This window comes from Toxorhynchites rutilus, chromosome 2 (assembly GCF_029784135.1).
Source record: "Toxorhynchites rutilus septentrionalis strain SRP chromosome 2, ASM2978413v1, whole genome shotgun sequence".
NCBI classification, from domain to species: domain Eukaryota; kingdom Metazoa; phylum Arthropoda; class Insecta; order Diptera; family Culicidae; genus Toxorhynchites; species Toxorhynchites rutilus.
This window is the reverse complement of record NC_073745.1, coordinates 297,320,943-297,338,444: the sequence shown is the minus strand read 5'-3', so window position 1 is coordinate 297,338,444 and position 17,502 is coordinate 297,320,943. Positions and strand designations below refer to the sequence as shown.

Genomic DNA, 17,502 nt, shown 5'->3' with positions numbered 1-17,502 from the left:
AGCGCTAGTGAAACTTTTACCCCACAGTCACTGCGCACCTTTGCCCAACAAGCAATTTTTGAACTCTCGAACTTTTTCACAAAAACGAATACGCACTATCATCTACTGTAGAATGGAGATTTCCTAGACAGTATAGTTTCGAATTTGCCAGTTATTTTAGGTAAGTAAATCGTCACCTTCATAACTGAAAAAAATAGATCAAAACATCGCAAAACTCTTTTTACCTCATAGCTTTTTGCCATTTTCATGAAATGTATCGTGTTTATATGTGTGAGCTAATGGTGTAATAATGAATCAAACGACCACACTGTTGTTGAATTTTTATGCTCGTTTGCTTCAAAAAGGCCAATGCGCACTTTTGCCCCGTGCGCATCGTTGCCCCGCACTACTCTACACGTTGATCAAATTTTGTCTGTCAAAAAGTGTCAAATATTTGGCTTCGGTCAAACAGTGTATGTGTTCCCTAGAATGTTGCAGCCTTTTCTAGATCAAATTCCTTTTTCTGGCCGGACTTGAGAAGCTAATCAAATTCGGATTTTTTTTTCCTGAACGCGACTCTTATTTTCATTTGCCACTTCGTTAAAAGAGTCCTAAAAGGTGTGTCGTGAGTTTCGTGTATAAGGTTTGATTCAGTTTCGTCTGTTTTGTTTCATTTACAGGTCTTGAAGACGACGATGACCTGTTACTCTCAGAAGATTCGTCGCAAGATATTTTATGTACTCCAATAACATTGGCAGCAATACTGTTTACGTTTCAAGAACTCCTAAATAGTCTGACTTGATCCTCGGGTCTAAAAAGTAGTTGAAGTAGTTAAGTTATCCTGAAGTAGTTGAATCCTTATAAAAAAAAACCCCTGTTGAAGATTACTTGCAGAAAACTTGAATCTCTATTGAAGGATATCCACGGAAACGGGAAATGTATTCATAGTTCATTATTTTTATGTAAACATGTGTTTAAAAAAAAATAAAGTTGCGTTATATAGAGAGTATAGAGTATAACTGTATCTTGTTTTTATATACTTCATCATTCCCGATGAAAATTTTAGCACTGAATATGGCACTCTCAAAATGTGCGCCTATTATCTCAAATGTATTCAGAAATATTTTTTCGAAGCCCAAGTACAGATACAGGAGAACTGACGAAGCACCCTCGAAGTTACAGTTAGACTCGCACTCAGGGGGCTCAATCAGTTTCAATCATCTCAGTAAATTTTGTCCGATTTCTCAATGGGTTTGTCTGCACAAAGAATTGCCATTCTCTACCATATACACAATACATGTATAAACACTTATTTTATTGCTTGTTGCATTTAAATGTTAACCTAACTAACCAACAAAAATTATTAATGCAAGTTAGAAATGGATGGAAGTATGCGAAACTAATACTAGCGGCTTATGTGCCCTCAAAAATAACACTCATTCGCTAAATCGTCTTATTTTGTTTGTTGTAGTCGGCATTTAATTCTTTGTCCGGTCGTTGTTATAAAGTTGGTCATTTTTTTCCCATTTCATTCTGGCAGCATCTCCAAATGAGAGCCCCAAGAGCTCGCACAAGCACAGTCCGCCCAGTGATCACCTGTCGCCAAAGGGTGCTCCGGATACTGTCACGCTCAGTGCCATCAGCAATCGCGCCTGCACGTGTGGCTCGAAGGAGCTTCCTATCGGGCGTCCCGGTGCTCCCCCCGTTGATCTCAACATCCGGTGTAGCCCGGAAGAGGACGTGTTCCACCACACAGCTCCAATCACCGGTGGTCGGGACATGAGCGACCACCAACAGCACCCCGATGTTCTAGGGTAAGCTCCTCCTCCGTATGATTCCGCCTCTACAACCAACTCATTGTGTCCCCCAATTGTAGATCAATAACGAATCAATTATCTGATTTAACGATAAGACTAGATAACTTAGAAGGTAGCCTAAAGAAGGATATCAGAACGATTTTAGACATCCTCCATCAGCAGCAACAGATGCAACTGCAATTTCATCAACAGCAGCTCCAGCATCAGCAGCACCAGATGCAGATGCAGCAGTCCGGCAAGACTGCGATGTCGTCTTATCAACCGTCCGAGAGTGATTTCTCCTTCGATATGTGCGGCGGAACCGGAGACGCTGGCAGCAGTATGGCCAAACACCAGCAAGCACAACAACGAACCAACGTGCAGCGGTCCGTCTCGCAGCCCGAGTGCGCAAACGAGAAAAGCCTTTTCAAGTAAATATAGTATGCCGTTCGGGGTCAACCCATATTACCCTTTTATGTTTCTCCTTCGCCACAGGTGCTCAAAGTTTTCTTCATTTAATCAAGCCATGGATGACACCCCGGAAGGTCACAATTGGAACATGTTCGCACCTATCGCCAAGCTCGAGTCGCTGGACGAAATTGATCAGGTGAGGCAATTCCTTAGATACCCCAAGTATTAACCCGTAAAAACCCTCGTTTCCTGTTTTGCTTTGTAGGACAGTAAACATTCCATCAGCCAGGAGAAGCCTCAATAACGAATGCTTTAACCTTGAAGAAAACAGAAAACAGTTTAGCCGTTTAGCAACAGCAGCCGCAGTCTAGCAGAAGACGACAACTTTAGCTCCTCTAGCCGAAAAATTCGTATAATGTTGATGTACATATTGCTTGTATTAATTTCAAATGTTCACCTTTGATTATATTGATCGATAAAAGAATTGTACATTTTTTCATATAAATACTGAACATAATTTATACGAAATATCAGCAGATTTTTACGATGAGCAAAAAAAAAGGTAAAAAAGCAAACATTGAAACAAAAAAAAAACAGACAAAAAAAATTCTAAAACCAAAACACGCATAGTCGAAACGCAGTGATTGTAGAGTGATTGAAGGGAAACGAAAAGCTCCATTCTTATTTCGGCGGTATCCAAAGCGAGCGAAGTACGCATATGAACAAATGTGTTAGGAATTTATCTTAAGTAAACCAATTTAAAAATAATTTCATCATTTCGTAGACACAATTTTTTCACTCTCCTCTTAGTGCATAATTTCGTAGGTGAAACCACTCGAAGAAAACGAGCTAAGAATCTAAGCGTAAGAAATGATTTAGTCGGTTTTAACGATTGTTCAGAATTATTTCACTTTTCAAGCGACTCAAATTGGAGAAAAAAGTAAGCGAGTGAAGGGCAACAGGAAGGAGAAGAAAAAACAACATTTCTCTCGAAACGGTCACAATGGTATAAAAAACAACAAAACAATAAGATAAACACACATTCACGTAAGCAAAACAACAGAAACAACCGAACCATGAAACGCTTCTTAGAAGTAATGCTCACAAGAAAAAGTTAAAAACAAATAAAACGCTAATTAACACTCACTTCAGTAAAATAAAAAAAAAACACACATACACACGAATCAGAACACCTTCGCTCACTTAACAAAACATAACCACACAAACACACTCGTCCTCTCTTACACACACAAAACACACATGGAAAGGGATCGCATTCGTTGTCGGTCAGGGGTCGAATTTTCCTCGAGAGTATGGTTCTTCTTGCAGTTTTCGGTTACTCCTTTTCGGACGTCGAGCATTATGTTCTAATCGAAGGAGAATGAAGCAAGCGTAGGGAAATAAAACGAACACAAGATAGCAGAAAGAACTGAAGGAATTAAAACGTTTGTAGAAAATGTACGGAAAATATACCTTACGAAAAGACGACTTATCTTTCGGGCCACGCAAAGGAAAGACAAACATTCAACAAAAAGGAAAAAAAAAAGGTCGGTGTAAATTGCACTTCTGTCGCTGTTTTAGTATATCACATTCCCTATGCAAACCTATCTAGTTATGACTTCAATAATGAAATCGGCAAAGAAACTAACATGTCATGGTCTTCTTGAATCGAACAGTTGCATCAGTTGTTCATGCGGTTCAAAGACAATTTTCGGTTCCCGCTGACAGCTGAGATGCTAGCACTTTCGGAGCACAACCAGTGAGATAGGCAGTATGATAAATATGACTGTAATGTGATCGATAATGAAATCTGCAATCTCTATAATACAATAACCGCCCTAGAGGCGAATGAACTTTTGAGTTTGAAACCTCTATAATCCAAACAAAGGAAAGGAACAGAAACTCAAAAGTTGCTGGGCCAGCCATCAGAATACAGCATTTCTCAAATATTTTTAGATGTTCCTACCCAATACGTCGAGTTAGAGTTATTTTTTCTCAAATTGGTTTCATTCAAGATTAGAGACGAATCATCCCTCTTTTGTTGGCGATGGTGAAGGCGAATGAATGTTGTATTTCAATATTTCTATAAAAAATATCCAATCAACAAATACATAATTTCAAGAGCCCGTATCGTATGCTTATCATGTAATGAGTTTCATTTCATTTTAGTTATTCTTCAGTGGAACTCAAGTTGCATTAGTGGAATGCAACATAAAATGAACTTGGGTATTGTTCTGCAATACAAAAACAATTGAAACAACCATCATTGGCTCTTTCCAGACTCTACTTTCCTACTAGAAATTATTTCTCAAATTTCATCTCATTCTTGTATAGTATCCCAAGTGAAAACCATTAAGTATAAACAAATTGTAGTCCAACGTCAACAATGCGGTTGTGACCTTTCTATTCATTTTCATCGCTGCTTTTCTTTACTACAAAACATGTTTTTTCCTTTCGTGTCCTACTCCTCCCATCCTGCATCTCCTAGCCTTACTTTCCCAACACCTCTATGCTATCTACTTTATTACAACTCCTGAGACACGTATTCCCAATCATTTTTGGTAACGTATCTCCATCTGGTTTACATTCCTAGCAAAGAAGGAAAATACCACTTATTAATATTCATCACTCTCCGCTTAGATCCGAATCTCCTATTCCTCATGAAATCAAAATTTAAAAAAATATCAAGTAGGGTAGGGCGGGGCTAGTTGGTCATTTTTGAATCAATTTGACTATAACTTTGTAGTACGAAGTTTTTAGTTAGAATGTTATGTGCCACAATGTAGCTTACCTTTTACCCTTTCAATGAGAAATAACCAGAGAATCAATTATTTGACAATTATGACTTTTATTTAACGTCTTTATTTTTCAGAATAAATTGACCAACTAACCCCATTCACGGGGTAAGTTGGTCAATAATAGGCATGTTTTTTGAGCAAATAATAAACGTTTTTCCTTAATTTAAAATTAATTAAATCAAAACAAAAACAGTTAACTAATATCATGTAGCAAGTAAAAAAACAAATTAATGAAAATTAATGATGATGATGATGTTCAATTGAAGAGGCTTTAAACTTTTCAGTTCATTTGCCTCTATATGAAAATTTCAAATTATCATCGTTTTTGAAAAATATTCAGGCAATCTTTTCTAGCGATTTCGTCTCTCTTTCACTTTGTGGCGATCCAGAGATGCCAGGTTTGAAGACATGCCTTCATTTTGAAGACATTTGATTTGATTTGAAGACATTTTGAAGACATTATGAAATATGTGAAGATATTTCAGTATGATAGCGTACGTGGATTTTTAAAAGATATTATTCCCAAGAAATTCTAACTATTGGCCGAAAATATCGTCAAAAAAGTAGGGCTTTAGTCTCAGCGAACGAAGCGGTCTGAATACATATTGTCTCTAGAAGACATTAGTTCATTTGCGCTCGAAAATTCGAATTATTGTGACATTGAATTTCTATTATTTTGGCCCTACTATACAATAGCTTCACCTAGATCTTTCAAACGACCACTTCACAAATCGAAGGTTTTCCGGTTACATACCCTTTCTACAATTAGTTTCGAGGATATGGTTTGAGATACAACCAAAATGTCAAAGCTGAAATAAACAAATAGAGTTATCACAGACCGTTTTTGTGTGAAGAACTTTACTCCGATATTATGGTGAAGACATTTTCTCGTACCATATCACAAAGTACGTAGAATAGAAGGTAAGTGATATTACCTGTGTATACACACGGAGCGCGCACACAAAGAAGATAGTAATAAACAATCCTCAATTTGTTCGATGTTCGGAAGTTTTTGCAATATTTCTTGTTTTGAAAAGTTAAAAAAATTGTAAAAAGTGACCAAATCGTTGGTCGAGCCGACGATAATCACGATAGTGTACCGCATTTTCACTGCAGGTAAGGTTTGATGTGATTTTTTATCGATTTCATACTGAACAGTGTTTGTTTACTCCAGCAATATGTCGAAGTGCAACGTCCCGCGATGCCGGAGCAGAAAAATTTTGAAGAAAGTCGGATAACTTTCCACCATTTTCCGACCAACAAATTGTTGAGACGGAAATGGTTAAACTTTTTCGAATACAACAGCTCGTTCGATACGCGAAATATATTTGTTTGTTCGCTTCATTTTTCGCCGGATTCTTTTGGGGATACTGTTTTAACCTATAATCAGCAAAGAAGACGTCTTCGTACTGGAGGTAAGTGTGTTTTTTTTTATATAAATTGTGATGAGATAAACTAATCGGAGATGTTTTCAGCTGTTCCATGCATTTGCTTCTTGGATCTTCCAAAACGTTCCGTTTCAATGGTTTCACACGAAATTCCAAATTTATACATTCACTTCTTGCGAAAGTGCAAAATGTTTATTTGCAATCACTTTGGAAGATGATCCGGGATGGAGAAAATGTTTTTCTCGTTTTCCAGAAACGCCAATTTGGTCCCTTAATTGGCCCCACTACGGCTGAACACTTCAAACTGAGACCAATGAAAGCGTCGAGATGATTCATGATGGATGCTTCAATGAAAGACCAAAAAATCAGCAGTGTTCATCTTTCATCATATTATCAAATTGCGGGAACGACACTGCTTCGATATAACCTCTCCACACATTTGTTCATCGTTTTTTGCGTTATTTTTATAATACAGATGCGATAATTTCACTGTTTTTAATTTTAAAATGATTAACTGTTGTTTCATCCCCTGGAAACATATTTTGAGACAGTTCTTTTGTTACAATTTAGAAAAATTCAAAAATGTTCGAATTTATATGAATTCAATCGATGGTTTATTACAATGTTTTGCTTTTTATCTTTGCCTACCACTACTTGATCAAAGCAGGGAGGAGACTACCTTCTATTCTACGTACTTTGACCATATAAAGACTTTTGACAAAAATCATTCTTGCTTGCATTTATTTTTTGCCCCAAAGTATTTAGAAATAGCCTCCAGGTATGCTACATGACTCAATGCATTATTGTGAGTTCTGATATTCAATGTGAGCGTTTATATATATATATATATATATATATATATATATATATATATATATATATATATATATATATATATATATATATATATATATATATATATATATATATATATATATATATATATATATATATATATATATATATATATATATATATATATATATATATATATATATATATATATATGGACTCGGAAACTACTGAACCGATCAACATGAAAATTGGTAAGTAGGGGTTTTTGGGCCCGGGGAAGGTTTTCGTGATAGTATGAAACCCAACCCCCCTGTATATGGGGGGGTGCAATCAAATTGAACACAAATTTCTACATTATTCGGGAATTAATCAAGCAAATCAAACCAAATTAGGCATATTGAGGTTTTAGGGTGGTGCACCCGTGGTCGAGTGGTTAGCGTCTCACATTATCATGCCGGGTGTTCGGGTTCGATTCCCGTCCTGGCCGGAGGATTTTTCGTCAAAGAAACTTCCTTCGACTTGCACTGTGGTCACGCGTATTCAGAAGCTTGCCCCCTCGGAATACATTCAAGGCGTGATATTTGGCTTAAGAAATCTCAACTAAGTATTAATGAATGACGCTAGTTAATACATTCGTTGAGAAGGCAATAGTTTCACAGGGAACGTTAACGCCATTCAGGAAGAAGAAGGTTTTAGGGTGCAATAAATGTTTCTATGGTAGCGAGACTCTCCACCCCCCTCTCTAAGGGGGGGCTGCCATACAAATGGAACACAAATTTCTGCATTACTCGGGAATTATTCAAACAAATGAAACCAAATTAGGCATATTGAGGTTTTAGGGTGCAATAAATGTTTCTATGGTGGACCCATCTCGCTGCCATACAAATGAAACACAAATTTCTGCATTACTCGCGAATTAATCAAGCAAATTAAACCAAATTTGGCCTGTGAAGGTTAGACTCTCCATCCCCCTCTCTAAGGGGGATACAAATGAAACACAAATTTCTGCATTACTCGAGAATTAATCAAGCAAACGAAACCAAATTTGGCATGTGGAGGTTATAGGGTGCAATAAATGGTTTTACGGTGGTTGGATACTCCTCCCTCCTCTCTAAAGGGGGGCTGCCATACAAATGAAACACAAATTTCTGCATTACTCGAGAATTAATCAAGCTAATGAAACCAAATTTTGCATGTGAAGGTTTCAGGGTGCAATAAATGTTTTATGATAGTTAGACTTTCCACCCCCCCCCCCCCTCTCTAAGGGGAGGGGGGCTGCCATACAAATGAAACACAAATTTCTACATTACTCGAGAATTAGTCAAGCAAATGAAACCAAATTAGGCATGTGGAGATTTTAGGGTGCAATAATTGATTCTATGGTGGTTAGACACTCCACCCCCTTCTCTAAGGGGGGGGCTGCCATACGAATGAAACACATATTTCTGCATTACTCGAGAATTAATCAAGCAAATGCAACAGAATTAGGCATCTGGAGGTTTTAGGGTGCAATAAATGTTTCTATGGTGGTTGGACACTACACCCCCTCTCTAAGTAGGGGGGGGGTCTGCCATACAAATGAAACCCAGTTCTGCATTACTTGATAATTAATGAAGCAAACGATACCAAATTAGGTATATGGAGGTTTTAGGGCGCAATAAATGTTTTCACGGTCGTTAGAAACTCCACCCCCCTCTCCAAGGGGGGGCTGCCATACAAATGAAACACAAATTTGTGCATTATTCGAGAATTAATCAAGCAAACGAGACCAAATTAGGCATGTGAAGGTTTTAGGGTGCAATAAATGATTCTATGGTGGTTAGATACTTTTCTCTCTCTTTTAGGGTGGGCTGTCATACAAATGAAAAACAAATTTATGCATAACTCGAAAACTAATTAAGCAAATGGAGCCAAATTTGGAATGTGAAGATTTTAGGGGGCACGAAACGTTTCTATGGTTAATAGACACTCCTCCCCCCTCTCTAAAGGGGAGAAGAGGGAGGGGTCTGTGTCTGAAAATAATCTGATATTATAATGATGAGTTTTGGTAAAAGTACTAGGATTTTTTTGTAAACGATAAATTCAACGGGGTCGATTAGAAGATCAATCAATGAACAGTTCTGAGATTGGACTCATGAACTTGCGCTTAGTAAGAAAACGTGAATGTTTGAAGGTATTGACAACAAAAAACAAATTTTTGGCGGGACAAAGTTTGCTGGGTCAGCTAGTAGATATATAATAACTGTCGATAGTTTTAGTGCTAACATATAATTCATTCCAAAATTTGGGAGATAGGTCAAGTCAACTGAAAATGTATTGATTATTTTTAACTACATCATTTGCATAGTTTTCCTTTTACCAGTCTGCAGACGAAATAAAACTACTCTAATCAAGGTTATAACGACCTCGGACGCCGTTTCGGACAACAACTCCAAATTAATGCAGTGGTTTCGGTTGTTGACAGCAAAAATTATACACAAACATGAAAAACTGCTGCTAGCTGCTGACCGGTATCCATCGGTATTATTTCCACAAGTCATCAAGTTGGGTGGTTCGCACTCTAAACGGCCGTTAATTACTTTCACGACTAATGCGGTTATGTGTCGGCTTTTCTTCAGCCTTAAAATATATCACCACCTGACTCTCCGTAAAACATATTTTCGCCAGAGGTGAGATTTGCTTCAAAATGGCATGTCTTCGCTTAATTAACAAAAAAAACAAAATCCTGCCCTTAGAACCTCCGAGAAAGCGTGAAAGTCGTAAAGGGCGCGCAAAAGTATATCGTGTCACATTACCCACCTGAAAAGCAGCACCGCGAGTTGGAATGAAAACAAAAAACGATACGCAGTGAACATCATCGCCAAGTGAAAGTCAATTCTCATCCCACGAAACGGAAAAGAACTATTCCTGAAAAACAAGTAACGTTATTTCACGACACATTTCCGCTACACCTGGTTGATTTGACTTTTCGTTGAGTGAGAATGAAACTTAAAAGAGCTATGACGACACTGGTTTTACGTTTGAACTGCAAACATAAGCTTGGTGTCAATAAATAAGCTTAGCAAATACACACCTCACCTTTCCAACCGATTTTTTTCGTCACATCATTTGGTTAAGGATCCGTTTGTATTCGACGCAGCACCAATCAGTGTCAACTGGAAACAGCATAACACTTGTGCTGGATTGTATCGATGGATGCATAAAATTTATTTATGACTAGCTGACCCGTCAAACTTCGTCCCGCCCAAAATTTGTTTTTTGTTATCAATACCTTCAAACATTCACGGTTTCCTACTATCAGCAAGTTCATGGGTCTGATCGCAGAACTGTTGATTGATTGAAAATTCCTAGTATTCCTACCAAAACTCATCATTATAATATCAGATTTTTTTCAGACACAATTCTCATTCAAGATTTCTCAACCACATGCAAATAACATGTTTCTCCGTTACTTGGAATAAATGTTTTACACAGAAAATATGATAGAATAAAGACAGCCCTAAATGGTTAAATTCCTTCCTCGAGTTCTGATCTTATCAACACATTCGACGATACTTTTTTATTGGTATAGATAGAAGAAATTATAGGAATGCGTTTCATCGTGTGTTGAACATATGGGAATTCAATTTTCCGAATTTTCCCTTTTTCCTTCAGAGGTGTTTCAATTGTCATGTTTGGTTGGAATATTTTTGGTTAAAATATGTGTAATATTTTTATGGGACCCCCTCTCCATTCCAGAGGCAGGAGGGTGTCATACCATCATAGAAACATTTCTCATACCCAAAAACCCTCACATCTCAAATTGTGCTTGATTAGTTCTCGAGTTATGCAGAAATTTGTGTTACATTTCTATGACAGCACCCACCCCCTCCATCCGAAAGGTGGGAGGAGTGTTGAACCACTTTAGAAATGTTTCTTACCCCCTAAAACCTCCACATGTCAAATTTGGTTCAGTTTGCCTGATTAGTTCTTGAATTATGCAGAAATGTATGTTTCATTTCTGTTGCGTAGTTCACTCTATTCTTTCAAACTTTGTTCGAGCAATTTTCACTCGCTCACTGGTTTTTGTCGAACTAAATAAACTTACGATGTGTGTCGTACGAGCGTTTATTCCAATCTGAGCAATGGTTTCTGGTTCATGGTTTTACAACAGCTTTTTACAATAACTTCAAGGGTATTTCAATACAAGGTAAGTATAACATTATGGTAAATTATAATAGGGTGTGTATGTGGTAAGTATGACTTTTAAAGGTAAGTATAAATTTATTTCTTCAATTCTTAATTTTCTTTTTTGTTTCTTTTCAGGTTTTATTCATCGCGAACAATTTTCGTCGTTTTGTTAAATTCATGTAATTTCCGTGTTTGCCGAAAACAAAAAAAAATATGTTTTTAACCTCAGTTTTGCCACAATACAAAATTGTTCTCATATTTACCACATGTTTCTAATTTTTTGTTATGTTTCTCATGTTAGAGTCTTCAACCGAATTTAAAATTAAAATTACTTAAATTAATTCACATCCATGCATTCATTTACAAATATAAAGACCACGATGTTCTTGTACATGCTGCTCGGGCAACAAGCTGGATATACCAAATACCTTTTTTCAACTAATACTGCCGTTCTACGCATAGTTGTCCCATGTTACTTTTTTACGATTTTCACTTTTCTTCATAAAACGTTGTTTTTATGCATAATCTTACGGAAAACACAAAAAAACATATAGTTTATTCCCAACTTTTAAAAAACAACATCAAGCTTAATTGTCCCATGTTGATATTCTATTCATAACTGTCCGACCATGTTTTTTTTTGCAGATCCATATCGAATAAGTCGGTTTAAGTACAAGAATTTCATGTCACACTTTTAGCAGACCTAATGCACTATTTTCTGGTTTGGAAGAACGAACTAATTTTCAAACAAATAAGAAAAAGTTAACAAACAGAACACTTGTATGTCTTGTTAGCGAATGCATAATAACAATGAGATTTATATTCTGCGAATGTTTTGCAGATCACTCATTTCTTCGTTTTTCTTTCGGAAAAAACACAAAAAAAGGATATCAAAAAACCCAGTATATCAAAAAACAACATCAAGTTCAATTGTCCCATGTTGATATTCTAGGCATAACACCATGAATTTTCAAACCCGTAATCAAGCTTGATTGATTCAGTGAGGAGATCTCATCACATTTCATTTGACAATAGTTTAGTGCTTATAAAAAACCCGGTGTAATGCTAAATTGAAATGCTTAAAGCTTTTGGTAGACAAATATGCGAGAAAACTTTGATTGCGTTTCTTTCAGTTGTTGATTTTGGAACATGGGACAACTATGCGTAGAACGGCAGAATAGCCGAGACCGAAAAAAGAGGCGAGTTATAAGAAGATACTCATCAGCCATTCGAAGGCTCATAGCCCATCAGAAGTTTTTAATACCACGACCAGGCATCAAAAAGAAAGATGAACACTAGTTTATGATAAGGTCTTCTGTTAATCATGATCAAGGATACTAAAATATTGAACGCATTGTTTGGTCATGGGAAGAATTTTATTATAAAAAAGCTAAAATGATTGCCGACCAGTTCGCAGATGGCGATTTTAATCTTTTGTACCTCATATACTGCCGTTCTACGCATAGTTGTCCCATGTTCCAAAGTCAGCAACTGAGAAAAACGCGATAAATGATTTCTTGCATATTTGTCTACCACAAGCTATACACCGTGTTTTTATAAGCAGTAAACTATTGTTTGATGAAATTTGAAAAAAAATCCCTTACTGAATCAATCATGTTTGATTGTAGGATCGAAAATTCATGGTGGGACAGTTATGCCTAGAATATCAACATTTGAACTTGATGTTGTTTTTGGAACACTGGAAACAATAAGTTTTTTTTTGTGGTTTTCCGATAGATTAGGAATAAAAACATCGTTATGAAGAACTTCAATTGTTTCTTTGGAAACTCATGTTTCCCAAAACTTCAATTCAGTTCCTTACAATTGAACTGTGCTGTTTTTCGAAATAATCGGCCAAATGTTTTACAAAAAAGTGTTTTTAAATTATTTTTACTGAAATTGAAATGAACCAAAATGTACAACTTTTTTCGATGCGGGTATAATGTACAGGGTTTTCCATTTCGGGCTTTCGAAAGTATACAGCCCTGCGCTGACAACCGTTTGATATAGCTGTCAACCAAAGCGTCATATTATTAGTTGAATGTCTGCCATTTTACAACATGGATCGTTTTAGCATCGCACAACGAGTTAATTTTGTTAAATTATACTATAAAAATGATGAAAAACCGGCAAATGTTTTTCGAGCATTACGGACGGATTTTGGTCGTCATGGACGGCCTACAGAGCACACAATCGCTAATGTAGTGCGTAAATTCGAACAAACTGGATCCGTAGCGGATATTGTGAAACCTGTGCATCATCGTAATGTGCGTTCGGCCAAAAATATTGCTGCTGTTGCTGCCAGTGTGGAGGATGACCCGAATGTTTCGATTCCACGGCGTGCTCAGCAATTGGGCTTGTCAAACACATCATTGTGGCGAATTTTGCATTTGGACTTGCACCTACATCCATATAAAGTCCAACTGGTACAAAAATTAGAGCGTGGTGACCATGGAATGCGTCGGGCATACGTCGATTGGGTGAACGAACAATAGCAGCAAAATGCTGAATTTTCGCATCAATATTTCTTCAGCGATGAAATATTGATAGCTCGGTGGCTATGTGAACACCCAAAATTTCCGTATATGGGGCTCAGAAAATCCACACGTGATTGTTGAGAGGCCATTGCATCCGCCAAAAGTCACTGTTTGGTGCGCATTATGGTCTGGTGGAGTCATCGGGCCGTATTTCTTTGAAAATGAGGACGGCGAGACGGTAACTGTGATGCCAATTGGCCGTCTTGATCATGCGATTTGAACGCGCTAGACTTTTTTGTGGGGTTATGCGAAAGACCGTGTCTATGCCAACTCTCCGCAAACTCTTGAACATTTGAAAGACAACATTCGTGAAGTTATGACCGAGATACCGCCCCATATGTGCCGAAAAGTCATCGAAAATTACCTGTTCCGGATCAAGGTGTGCGAGGAAGCCCTAGGTGGACATTTGAATGATGTTGTATTTCACACATAATGGCATAAACCAGACTTTAATTTGAAATAAAAGTTTCATCGAAATTCGAATTCTAAGTGTGTTTTATTTCAATTTACTTTCGGAATTTAAAGTTGGAAAACCCTGTACATGTAGTGGGGGGAATATGGACAGGTTTATAATATTCCGTTCTGGATCATATTTCGTACAGCTTCATATTTCGGACACTCTGTAATGCTTAATGCCCTGTTGATATGAATAAAGGGCTACTTTAAAGAATCAATCGTGATATTAATTTTATAGTTATATCATCAGCACGTTCGTTAAATAATGAAAAAATCGAATTGATCGACCTACAAATCATATTGTGCTGCTCAGTAATATAAAAAGACTGACCCTCAACTATTTTGCTTCCGGTTCCGGTCAGCTTCTAGATAGTCTTGACGGGTTTTAGTAACAGAATAAACAGACTTTTCACAGTTCATCCCACTCCCACTGGCAACTATCCGTTTTACCCCAACAGTACGATTATTTCAATAACTTTAATTTTCTACTCAAAAATGATTTTAGTTTCCCGTATATAACTAATATCGCTTCTCTGTTAACTCATAAACCGAAATATAACCATCAGCGAATTAGTTTCTAAATTAATTTGAATATCGAAGCCGTAAAAATTACATCCACACGCGGAATCATGTTTGATTTTCGGTTTTTGTTTCCCTTTTCCACTTTTGACACCCATTCTGGCTGCTTTACGTCATAGTAGTTGGAGACTAAGATGATGGTATGTTGGGGCGCCTTTTGTATCAATAGGGGAAGATGGCTCTGATCCGATCCCATAAATTGCAACAGCCATTCGTCACATAAAATACCACATTTTTTTGGCAACTTCGGCATTGAAGTGAATCCGCAGCGACCAGTATTGAACATAGTTTAAGAATTATAGTCTTAAACTATGTTCAATACTGGTCGCTGCGGTTCATGATTGCTTAAAAAGGGGACAACAGAGGCCAAATCGGAAGTCTCACTTTTCGACACCTTTAAAAATGATGGTCCTAAACCGACCTCGGTCCTGGAGCGGCCTTTGATTTTTTGCAGCGACTCTACTCCCAATTTCCCGGAAATATTAGATGTAAGTTTCTTCAGTTTCACAACAGATGGTGTAACTTGATTATTATTCCAGTGAATCAAATTTCCAGACATTCGTTCAAAAGCTACTGTCATTGCGCGTCTTTTTCAGTATATGTCAAAAAGTTGAAGCGTAAACAACATAGTTTTTTGCCACTTCGAATATATCGAATTTTGTACCAACGAGAGTGTTTTTGCGGGGAGTGTTAAAAAAGCTGCGAAAAGTTATCGCATTTTGGTGAAGGTTTATGACAATGCTCCAGCCTAGCGAACGTGTCAGACGTGGTTTGCACGGTTTAAAAGTGGTAATTTTGACTTGGAAGACTAAGATCGTTCCGGTCCGCCAAAAAAGTTTGAAGATTAATAATTGGAGGCTTTACTCGATCAAGATCCGTCACAAACGCAACAAGAACTTAGAGATACACTTGGAGAAGCTAAACAAACCATATCCGATCTTTAAAAACAATCGGAATGATCCGAAAGGTAGGACATTGGGCGCCGTATAAATTGAAGCCACGAGATGTCGAACGTCGTTTTTTCACGTGTGAACACTCCAACTGCTCCAACGGCATAAAAGAAAGGGTTTTTTGCATCGAATCGTTACTGACGATGAAAAGTGAGTCCATTACGACAATCCTTTTCCATCGGGCAACGGATGCCTCGGCCATGCATCAGCATCGACGGCCACACGGAATATTCACGGCCAGAAGGCTATGCTATTCTATTTGGTGGGATCAGCTGGGTGTGGTGTACTATGAGCTGCTAAAACCGAATGAAATCATCAGAGGGGACCTATACCGACGATAATTAATTCGTTTGAAACGTGCACTGAATGAAAAACGGTCACAATACGAGCAAAGACACGATAAAGTTATTTTGCAGCACGACAATGTTCTGCCGCATGTCGCGAAACCGATCAAGATATACTTGGAAACGCTGAAATGGGATGTCCTATCCCACCCGCCGTATTCTCCAGACATTGCTCCGTCCGATTACTACCTTTTTCGATCGATGCAACATGACCTGGTTGACCAGCACTTCTCCATTTTTGATGAAGTCAAAAATTGGATCGATTCGTGGTTAGCCGACAAACCGGCCGATTATTTCCGCAAAGGTCCGTCAATGGTCAGAAAGATGAGAAAAAGTTGTGACTAGCGATGGGCAATACTTTTTTTTTTTATCTGTATTATAGTGACTTTCAACTCATTTGGCTGGTTCGTCACTTTTACTTCCATTTTTGGAAGAATGTCGGGAGTGAGAATTGAACTCGTGACCTTTAGCGTGAGAGGCATGGATGTTACCACTACGCCAGATCGGCTCCCAGGGCAATACTTTGAATATTAAATTTGTAACCATTATGGCACAATAAAAGATTATTTATTGAAAAAACAGGAAGTGGGTTATATCTATGGTATAACCGCAAGGGTGACGTAGGACTATCGTTGATTTAGAGATCATTTGTATGAAGTTGAATCTGAATTCATTCTGAATGAATGAATATTTGGAGAACTTCGAAAACGAGAGCGTTACGTTGGAGGCACAAGGTTTTATGCATCCAATATTGGATACGGAAATATCCTACTGATGGGGAAGAATAATCTTCAGAAGCTATCCTGTTGATTGCGATTGATTGAATATATTTTGAAAATTCCCAAAGGAACTGGCAGATTATTTTCAGTAACGATTAGATATTTCCACATTTTCCTCGATACTGGAAGCCCACCAGTGGTTAATGCCAACTCGATAACCACCTGTTAATAGCACTTGATTGAAACATATTTGGTCACAGTGTTACATGGATAGAAAACATTCAATTAAACTCTTTCACATGAATATATTTTGAAAATTCCCAGAGGAACTGGCAGATTATTTTCAGTAACGATTAGATATTTCCACATTTTCTTCGATACTGGAAGCCCACCAGTGGTTAATGCCAACTCGATAACCACCTGTTAATAGCCGCGCGTGTATGTGTGTGTAGCGATGTCTTCCCAGGGAACCGTTTATGGCATCACTCTCCTCCTGATAGATTCCCTTCTGGCCTAGGGTGCACAAACAGGCTCTTGGTGACACCGTTCATCCGCGCTTTCATGATAAATGAAGAGCTTC

The 17,502-nt window shown here is 37.7% G+C and overlaps 1 protein-coding gene across 11 annotated transcripts in view; it reads left to right on the top strand.

The window, feature by feature from the left end:
• Positions 1–3,671, top strand: part of LOC129771754 (potassium voltage-gated channel subfamily H member 6) — a 405,800-nt gene extending 402,129 nt beyond the window's left edge. For all 11 annotated transcript variants that reach the window (XM_055775755.1, XM_055775760.1, XM_055775754.1 and 8 more), the window contains 4 exons: positions 1,520–1,793; positions 1,856–2,206; positions 2,271–2,382; positions 2,452–3,671. In XM_055775755.1, coding sequence (XP_055631730.1) covers positions 1,520–1,793; positions 1,856–2,206; positions 2,271–2,382; positions 2,452–2,490 — 776 coding nt within the window. In that variant the 3' untranslated portion in view covers positions 2,491–3,671. The remainder of the gene's footprint in view (positions 1–1,519; positions 1,794–1,855; positions 2,207–2,270; positions 2,383–2,451) is intronic.
• Positions 3,672–17,502: the final 13,831 nt, after the last annotated feature.